Source organism: Nanorana parkeri, unplaced genomic scaffold, assembly GCF_000935625.1.
Source record: "Nanorana parkeri isolate BGI_ZX_2015 unplaced genomic scaffold, ASM93562v1 scaffold1024, whole genome shotgun sequence".
Classification (NCBI taxonomy): domain Eukaryota; kingdom Metazoa; phylum Chordata; class Amphibia; order Anura; family Dicroglossidae; genus Nanorana; species Nanorana parkeri.
The window spans coordinates 375,605-386,271 of NW_017307292.1; the positions used below are offsets into that span (position 1 = coordinate 375,605).

General features: G+C 41.9%; 1 protein-coding gene across 2 annotated transcripts in view; it reads right to left on the reverse strand.

The window, feature by feature from the left end:
• The window catches only part of TBC1D1 (TBC1 domain family member 1), a 173,585-nt gene that overhangs the window by 53,076 nt on the left and 109,842 nt on the right, over positions 1–10,667 (reverse strand). Inside the window, exons 10-11 of one of the 2 annotated variants that reach the window (XM_018567234.1) lie at positions 9,807–10,084; positions 708–866 (exon numbers count right to left, since the gene is read on the reverse strand). In XM_018567234.1, coding sequence (XP_018422736.1) covers positions 708–866; positions 9,807–10,084 — 437 coding nt within the window. The remainder of the gene's footprint in view (positions 1–707; positions 867–9,806; positions 10,085–10,667) is intronic. The other variant, XM_018567235.1, reaches the window with a different exon arrangement.

Consider the following 10,667-nt stretch of genomic DNA (forward strand, 5'->3'; position numbering starts at 1 on the left):
ACAATGTCTAAATTGTTCCTAATTCTTTATTGGTAGTAAATGTAAAATTGAGGCAAATACAGTCTCACAATGCCCTTCTCCTCTTGAATATTTTAGGAGAGTTTGGCCTTCTGTTAATGACAGACCCGGTCATTAAGAAAATGTATTTTTCTGCAGCACAGCAAGAATGATCATTTTAGAGTTAAAAAGAGATCAGAGAAATGCAATATACTTTGTGCTGTACAACACCATTACTTGCTCATTTCTGAACAGTTTCGTTCTTCAAAATCATTAACAAAAGCAAAGATTTTTAGGTGCATTTGTGTGATACTTCTGGTGTTGACTAAACCCTTACTCAAAAAGATAAAAGTGACCAAGACCGACCACCAGATATGCTACTGTCAGTAATATAACAGACTGTCCCCAGATAATTACAGTTTATTAACATACCCAAAACAGGGAGTGACTGCACCACAAACCACATTTGCATGCACTTCAAACAGTTTTCTTGGGTTTCCTAAAGTTTTACACAATCCAACTCCATCCCATGCTTAAATAACCACAAGCTAGCAATCGTTATTTGTTTCTACTATGTGATATTTAAAAACACATCAAATACCTGTACAAGCCAAGTATACGTGCAGAAAGAGTTCAAATGGAAAAAGACTTACATTGCAACCGAGCAGTTACATGCAGAACAAACCTAATGAACACAGATCTCTGCTCACCTCTTCTGTGTGCCTACTGAAGTGGGGTCTCCACTTGAGTTGTGCCTTAGCTTCCTGAGAATTAAGGGGGATGCTGTTGCAGATGTAGGAAAAGAAGTGGCAGCAGCTTGCTCACACTGTGCTGTACTGCTCTCAGGCACATTCGGGTCTGTGCTGGAACTAGACACCAGCATTCCAGCCAACCAGCGAGGGGAGGGGTGAGAAGACACATTTCAGCAGAGGTAGGAATTGCACCGCAGGTAAACAGATGGAAGTCTTCAAAAAGAAGACTGATTTGTTTGCATAGACAGATTATATGCACTTATCTACAAACATTCACACATTCTCTGCAAACAGACCCTACATTGCCAGCCAAGTATATTAAAGGACATTATACTGCAGACATCAGAATACACAGTTCTGCATACATTGTACTAGTCTATAGCAGGGAACAGTAAGCTGTGGACATAGCTTCCTTTTCACCAGTTTTTCTCCAGTATTTTTCTGTCCTTCTTTCCATAGCATACAGGTGATGATTGAATGAGCTAGGCGGCCACAATTTTTTGTTCGGAGATCTACTTTTCAAATTATGAGCTCAATGAGATCTACCAACGAAAAATCACCTGCATTCAGGGGCGGTAGGGGGCGTGGCGGTGCATTGCAGTGCGATCGCCTGCACCTGTGTTCCAGTCCAGTGCGGTCCGGAAAAATGCTGCAAGCACTATTTTTGCAGATCGCACTGGACCGGAATGCAGGCACTAATGTGCCTGCATTCCAGTTGCAGGCGATCGCACTGTGGGCAGGGGGGCATGGCTCCGCGGCCCCATTGACTTCAATACAACCCCACACCCCTTCCTGCCCCTGAACGCAGGGAGTTGGCCGGCTTACATTCCAGTGTGTCCTAGAGGCCCCAGCGTCCTTCCGCGGTGCTCATGTGGCTGACGTTGCACATGGGTAGAGGTGTCCCGCCCCTTTCCATCTGCAGCGTCTGCCACATTCAGCCGGCAGCCGCACGAGCACCTCGGGAGCATAGCCGGAGCCAGGTTCTTTTGCACCAGTGGCAAGAAGAAAAAAACGTGTTTTTTTTTTTTTACTATTTTTTATTTTTATTATTTATTTAAATTTTGTTTTTTTTTACTCTTCGGGGAAATATTAGGGGTCTAAACAGCCCCCTGATATTTCCCTTTTAAAATAGAAAAAGAAATTGGAGGACACGGAGCCTCTGTCACAGAACTAAGGTCGAGCAGTGAGGGGAGAGAGAGGCACCGGCTGTCAGAACCTGGCCGAGCGTCTCTCTCCCTCTCTATCTCTCCTCACCGTTTGGCCTTAGTTCTGTGACAGCGGCTCCCTCCTCCGCCGCGGGCTGCAGTGGTTCTTTCACTTCTCGTATCCCTGCTGCATACTGGTGGGGAGAGCAGCGGGGATCCAGTGAAGCACCACAGGAGAGGGCATCGTGATCTACCACTAATCTCTACGCGATCGACTGGTAGATAGTGATCGACCTTATGGGCACCCCTGAGCTAGGCTGAAACCATTAAGTGGTAGATGCTAGCAGATCTGGGTTCAAGGTAAACCTGGTGTATTTATTTATCTATTACTAGTGCTTTGATCCACCATAGTCATTCTCACCCGTCACATAAAAGGGGAAGGTAGAGTGGCATTTTTATTACTGGAAAGGGGAATGCAAAGCTTGCCATAAGGCCTGCACATTCTAGATAGGACTGTGGTATAAATTAGGCCTTCTTTCCATGACAGATCAGAAGTTTTGTGCTTCAAAAGACCCTTAGGGCTTGTTTACAACAAATGCAGAACAGATCTGCATGAGTTTCTGCACATGCAGTGAAGTGGGGTTTTCCGCATTTTTGATGTGTTTCCGGCCGTTTTTGTAAAAATTATTTATTTTTTAGCCTACAATGCACTTTCAGTGCACTCCAGGGGTGTTTGCATGCGTTTTTGAGCGTCCCAGTGCAAGAAAAATAGGGCTTGCTGCAGTTTTTTTTTTTACATGCTGTGGAACTGAACGCTGCGGTGTGAACTAGAGCCCAAAATACCATTGGAATACATTGGATGCAGTTTTGATCCGTTTTCCAACTGCTCTGCTCCTGGAACGCGCTTGGTGTGAACTAGCACTTAGAGAACTACTACCTGCCCTATCATATACTTCTTGTAAAAGAAGAATACAGGAAGTAAAATGGAGTATTTGGAGTTTCAGCCTGATGGAGAGATTACACGTTCAAAAAAACAATAAAGAAGTTCCATTCATTTAGGAGGGAGGAGTGATAAATAGTTGTGTGTTCTATTCCAAATAAAACGCTTACCTTGAAAGCGTTTTATGGTTACCTGTGCGTTGTGGTAATTACCTCAATGCACAGTAACACAGCATCCAATGCAATACCATTAATTTAAATGTCAACAGACCTGTACTGCCGCACACCAAAATGCATGTGCCTGTCTGTAATCTCTGGCTTAGGAGCTCATACCACCAACCCACCCCTTCAGACCTCTGCTGCTAGTCAGGAGGACTGCTGCCAGCATCTGGGGCTACAGCCAACAGCTCCACAGCAGAGGCAGCACTCTCGACCGTGCATGCAAACCCACTTACACCATGCCAACATTCTTCCCCGTCACCACTGTGCCTGCAAACTCATCACCATTCCCTCTAACCCCCATCCTCACTTTCCACCACCACTCTCCCGCATGCCCCCCTTCACTCGCCACTTTATTGATGCCCCCCTCTCTGCATACAACAGCATACTGTACTTGTTACCAATGCAATGATGCACACTTCTGTATTCAAGCACACTTTTGCTCGTCACCAAACTTTAATTAGACCTATTAAAGTAGATATAGAAAACTCCAATATTTTCATAATCATTGCATCAACTACATAAAAACCAGTGCCATTTTCTTTTAGCTTTCACATCTTGGGTTCCATACCAACCAAGGACACTATCTAAACATAGAGATCGATTGTTCTCCTCGAGTCCCTGCTGGTTTACACTGGTTACTCTGGCTTTACACAATCTAGTTAGTAACGTTTGGTGACAAAATAGCAATATATAAATGGATAAAACGGACGAAATAAATAAAATTGCCACACTTTTGCCGATCATGATACTCAGACATCATACATACATTATCTATGAGAACACAGCTTAGTTTATAATGGGACCAAACATACTGTACATGTAAAGGCTTTAAACCAAATACGTGCACACAAAATGCTGTGTAGTGTATGTGGCATGTTTGCTTTACACTGATTGAATCTGGTTATCTGGAGACGTGTCCTTCTATAGTCAATGGAAAATTAATAATCTGTACACACAGGTAAGCTCCATCATGAAAAAAAAAAAAAGCTTCTAAAACCACAAGCATAACTGGAATGGATCAAGTTTTACAAGGAAACATTTCATTTTCACGCTTCGATTACTACAACAATTACAGACTGTTTATATGCATATACAGTTTGCTCAAAAGTTAGCATACCCTGGGAGAATTGGTAACATATGTAACATTTTTTTTAAAGAAAACACGAGTGAGCAGGCAAAAACACATCTCTTTTGGGATTCATATTTAACTATAGGTCATAACAGAATGGCACAATCATAAAACAAAACATGGCAACAAATAAAGAAATTAAGTGACCCCTGTTCAAAAGTAGGGCTGCAACAACTAATCGACATAATCGATTATAATCGATTATTGAAAAAGTTGTCAACTTTTTCAATCATCGATTAATCGGCTTCTGATTGGTTGACTCCGTTCACCTCTCCACAGACGCTGTGCGCCACACCTCCTCCTCCCCACCTCACGCTCTCCACTGCCAGACCCGCCCACCCGCATCCACACGCCGCACCTCCTCCTTGCGCCTCACGCTCACCGCCCGCATCCACGATCGGCACTGGGACGCGGGGAGAAAAAGTAAGGAGGAGCAGGTGTGGGCGGATGACCGCCACCGATAGACAGGCCCGATCTCAGATACGAGTTGCTGGAAGACTGCTCAGGTAAGCCTGCAAACATGGTGCTCTATAATGTATTGCTGGGATTTGTATTCCTCTGTAGCTGATGGTACATTGTGCTGTATATTATACAGAGCAATGTACCATCAGCTATAGAGGAATACAAATCGCAGCAATACATTGTACACTGTATGTATAACGTATTGCTGGGATTTGTTGTATCCCTATATAGCTGGTGGTATTCTGCATTAATAATACATTATACAGCGCAATGCAGAATACCACCAGCTGTAGAGGAATACAACAAATCCGAGCAATAATACATTATACAGCGCAATGCAGAATACCACCAGCTATAGAGGACTACAACACCCAGCAATAGTACATTATACATCGCAATGCGGAATACCGCCAGCTATAATGTATTGCTGGGATTTGTTGTATTCCTCCTATAGCCGGTGCCATTCTGCATTCATTGCTGTATAATTTTACACTTTTCATTTCACTATATTGCACACCACAGTTTTTTTCTCTTTTACTTCCACCGATCCAAGCTTGCTCCTGTGATCCACTGCAATCTTAATACAAACTAGTAGTCCCATCACTGGAGCCATTCTTTTAAAAAAAATGTTTTATTCAATTAACCGATTAAATCGAACTTAATAATCGGCTAACTAATCGATTTTGAAAATAATCGTTAGCTGCAGCTCTATTCAAAAGTCTGCATACCCTTTAATACTGTGTATTGTCCCCTTTAGCATCAATGACAGCCTGCAGTCTTTTGTACTGTTAGGCCTGGTTCACACCTGAACGTTTTGTAGCGCGTTCAACGCTCGACGAGCGCTCTACAAAACGCTCAAACATCTAAATCCCATTGTATTCAATGGGTCTGGTTCACACCTTGCTGTATTTCCGCCCGTCCGAACGCGATACAAAACGGCCTACGCCCAAAGAAGTACATGTACTTCTTTGGGGCGTTTTGGTCTCGTGTTTCCATTGGGATACAGCCAAGTAGCCCTCGGAAACGGGCGTTTGTCACGCGTTTTTTTACCGCGAATCGCGGTAAAAACATGCGACAAACGCGCAAATTCAATACGTCTAGGTGTGAACCCAGCCTAATAGTGGTCTATGAGGCCCTGAATTGCAGGTGGTATAGCTGCCCAATCATCTTGGCAAAATGCCTCTAGGTCATGCAAAGTCTTTGGTAGCCTTGCATTAATCGCAGGTTTGAGATCTCCCCAGAGTGGCTCAATGATAGTAAGTCAGGAGACTGTAATGACCACTCCAGAACCTTTTTCTGCTGTAACCGCTGGAGGGTTAATGTGGCCTTGTGCTTAGGGTAATTGTCGTGCTGGAAAGTCCAAGCGTGCAGCTTTCATGCAGAGTAATGCAAATCGTCTGCCAGTATAATCTGATGAAATGCTACATTCATCTTGCCATCAATTTTAACAAGATTCCCCATGCCTTTAGAGCTCCCCCTCCCCCCCTCAAAAAAATGTTTTTTTATTATTGTCGCTTTAGGCATTGTTGACCCCTCTCCAAACAAAGTGCTTATGGTTGTGACCATAAAGCTCTATTTTGGCCTTGTCACTCCAAATTACAGAGTGCCAGAAGCTGAGACATGTGTCAAGGTGTTAACAGGCATATTGTAACCGGGCTATTTCGTGGCATTGGCGCAGTAAAGGCTTCTTTCTGGCAACTTGACCATACAGCTCATTTGTATTCAAGTGTCATCGTAGTGTGCTCCTTGAAACAACCACACCGTCTTTTTCCAGAAGAGCCTGTATTTCTCCTGAGGATACCTGTGGGGTCTTTCTTTGTATCTTGAACAATTCTTCTGGCAGTTGTGGCTGCAATCTTTCTTGGTCTACCTGACCTTGGCTTGGTATCAGGAGATCCCTGAATTTTACACTTCCTAATAAGTGATTGAACAGTAATGACTGGCATTTTCAAGGCTTTCAATATCCTTTTATATCCTATTCCATCTTTATAAAGTTCCATTACCTTGTTACGCAGGTCTTTTGACCTGTACCCAATGGCTCAGTATCTAGCCAGCTCAGTGCATCCATGTGAGAGCTAACAAACTCATTGACTATTTTTACACAGACACGAATTGCAATTTAAAAAGCGACAGATGTGGGAAATTAACCTTTAATTGCCATTGTACCACCTTGGGTGTTTGTAACAAGGCCAAACATTCCAAGGTATATACACTTTTTGTCAGGGCAATTTGGGTGATTTCGGTTATCATCATGATTTTAAAAAAGGAGCCAAACAACTATGTGATAATAAATGGCTTCATATGATCACTATCCTTAAATAAAAGACAGTTGTTTGGCATGGCCAGTCATATTTTCAATATCAATGCCAAAATGTTACAATTTCTGCCAGGGTATGCAAACTTTTGAGCACAACTGTATACGTACAAACATTCAAACTAACCACATTGCCTAGGTTGTACTGTAAACTGTCTCAACTGATCCTAAACCTTTATGCAGGAAGACAACAAAAAGATGTGTCCAATGTACACAGCAAGTGTCAATATTATTCTGTGATTTTTCTGGTCCTTTCATAATGAAATCTTGTAGTTGTCAGATCCATAGCAGAGAAAGCATATAATAGTATCAAGCTGTATTATATGAGATATAGTTCATTGCACCCACAGAATTTACCTGGTGGCTTTTTATTACCATTTTTCTGCTGGAAGTTACATGGTAACGCTATGCATGAGCTACGCAGACATTAAGAATAATTGAAGCATGTAAATCTTAAAGGAGGTATTGGGAGAGCAAATATACTCTTCCCAATACTTAAAGCTAGTTTGCGACATTGCAGCTATCACAGCTCAGCTCTACATAACAAGAGATGAGTGATCACAAACCGATGATCACTCGGCTCATGGCCTCTCCAAGCCTCAGTATAGTCCCAGTTAATTCTATGAGCGCTCACTGCACAGGCACAGCTAGTGCTGAAGAAGATTTGTTCTTGGAGTATCTAAATAGTGTAGGAGATATGCTGAGTTACAAAGGTAGCTGGGTGGGGGTGAGTTTCTAGGATTGTTACATTAGGGGAACTGAGGAATGTTGGGACTAATGAAAATTTCTGCTGCCTTTATGGTGCAGCTCTGCCGAGGACTTCTACCAAACTGTGAACAATGTCCCCACTACATAAACATAAACCTAACTGTAAACTGTCCTAATGTAATTTAGTGTAGGCAGCTTTAGGCCGGGTTCACACCTGAGCATGGTGGGTACGCACTTCCCATCAGAACACGTTTTCACTAGTTTGTATGCCGTGTTTGCCACGTGCCCCTATTGATTTTTAATGGATCCCTATACGTGCGGCAAAAAAGCTCCTATAGTATTTTCCCCGACATGCGTTCCACGTTTTTTTTATTCCGTGTTTGTGCATGCTTTCACCTGTGCCATTAGAAGACCACCACAAGCACGTTTTGCCGTGTTTCTGCAAACACACACCAATTGCGCACGAAAACCTGCCCTTTGGTGCGCATTCACGGAACGCGCAGGTGTGAATGGGGCCATAAAATTATATCATGTGCTTCAGAGAAAATGAGGGGTTAACCATCAAATCTGTTCTTACACCCACTTACTCCTTGTAAAGCAAGATGACACACAGGACACATGCCACAAAGAACAGTGTGTATTTACAGCACACAAAGTCAGTCTGCAGCCTCCTGGTGAAATACCCACTACTAATCACGACTACTGAAGGACCCAGGTTCTCATATTATCTGTACTGGTGTGTCACTCTACATTATTCAACATCTCAAGACAATGGTGCCACTTTCTTAACACTTAAGGAAAAAAAAAAAAAAAACAGCTGCTGCAAATAGCAACCAATAATGTCTCAATCATAAGAAAAAAAATAGGACATCTAATTGGTTACTATGGGCAACACGTAGAAAAGGCTGATCCTAGACGAGCAGATTTCACCTGGAGAATAATAGGTGGAAAGATAGCTGCCTGTGCTTTATTGACCTACATGTACAGGACACACCATGATCCTTGTCCAACACAGTTAGCAATACATGCATCTTTTTTGTGACCTTTCAGACCTTCTCTAAAGAAGGCTGTGAAGTTTCTCATTCATCCAGGTCATGGTATATCTGTAAAAAATAAGCAACTGGCTGTATTTTTCTGAATTGAGAAAGCTGGTTGGATGACCAGTGAAACGTCTTCAAGAAAAATACAGCAAGTCCAGTTGCCTTGACTTATTTTTTAAAGATATTCTCTACAGAAGATCAGTTAGGACACACCATGTTCCATGTCCAACACAGTAAGCGATACATGCAGAGAAGACCAGTGTTGCTAGTTGTTAACAAGCCCTTTATAACCAACATACCAGTCCAATTATTATTTACATTTTATTTTTTAAAGATCAGCCTCCTCATATGTTCACAAGCAGCTATGTCACCAACCTCCACAGAAGCAAAATACTCCACAGCTTAAACACTTCAGTTGTTTCAGTAACACAAAACAAACAGCAATTCAATAGTAACCCAGAAAACCGCATCTCTGACTACAATAAACTAAGATCCGATAGGTTACATTGTTTTATTTGCTGTACTTCTATATTGTTCTTACTGAATAAGGCTAGAGCGAGGGTAAGGTACAGCAATTAACTAATTCAGTCTGTGTGTCGATCTATACATCTTATAATGAAACAAGGGCAATTATGGAATCCTAATGCTGGCAGCTTTCGCAAATGTTTCAAGTGTTCCTTTGCTCCAGGACCTGGACATGAGGCCAAATCAATGAAGGTAACACCATGAAATTGTTTTTTTTTTTAAATGTTTGCTTGGAGAATAAAAATATACTAAGGTGTAAAATATGGCAAAATATATAAATCTTGAATACATTTTCATAGAATAAAAAGGTAAAAATCAAGAAGAAGAGGAGGCAGTTTTTTTTTAATATTAACTGTATTCGCCTTATTTTAAATCCTGGTCATCTGTGTGATTTCACCAGATATTGGATCTTTAAGAGGGGCTTTAACGAACAGATATGGGAGGATTTTGCTGTGATAATTTCACGGGAGAAGTATTTGGATCACAATACAGACTGCTTTGTGCTCTGTTGGTTTTCATTCTTCAACAACAATAGAACATTGCCTTTAATAACACAATAAAGAGAGTACTCACTTTCTTTTATGCGGAGTCTCCGTGCTCACAGAGTGATGTCGCATGAGCTTTCTCTGTGGAACAGATGGGGTTTTCTGCACAGGCTCTGGAAAATCCTGAGCTGTTACAGGAAAGTGACTCAACGTGTTAGCTCGGCGTCTGAATCCTTGATGAGATAATTCTCCAGGATGCTCAGAGGGGAAGCTCTCCGATCCCTTTGGTAGGTCACCCATGGAACCATGCGCCTTTAGAGGCATTTCGAGAGATAACGCTGCCTCTATCTCACACAAGGAAGGCTCCTGAAATTTAGAAGATATTTTTTACTGAAAACAATAAACATATATTGTTACAATACTGCATAGAAAAGGCAACAATCGTATAAGGGGCCCTGTCAGTTACAGCTTTACAGTCTAATAGGGGAAAGAATGACAAGAAACGCTTCTAAGACTTGGAGAGGAATCCTGTGCTAAATGCAACACAAAAACAGCTTAACTACTAGTGTGTGTACCCTAAAGGTGCATCACAGCAGAAGTCCTGGATAAGATGTGTACCCTAAAGGTGCATCACAGAGAAGTACTGGATAAGAGAGCAGTAGATGGTAATAAGGAAGGAGGACAAGATGTAAGAGCAATGTGAGCCACACTTTGTAAGAGCACACTTTGGTGTATAAATGAGAAAAAGGGAAGAGACCTGGACAATTGGATTTGGAATTGAACTAATGAATGCCAATAATAAAAACATTCCACAGCCTATTTGTAGAGTTGGTAAGGATTAGAATATCAGTCAGTATTTTATTGCTGCCTGTGTCCCTACTGAGACAATTCTAATCAGGACAGGAAGGATTTAAACAATATAAGTAACTCATACGCTAGGAAACTTAAA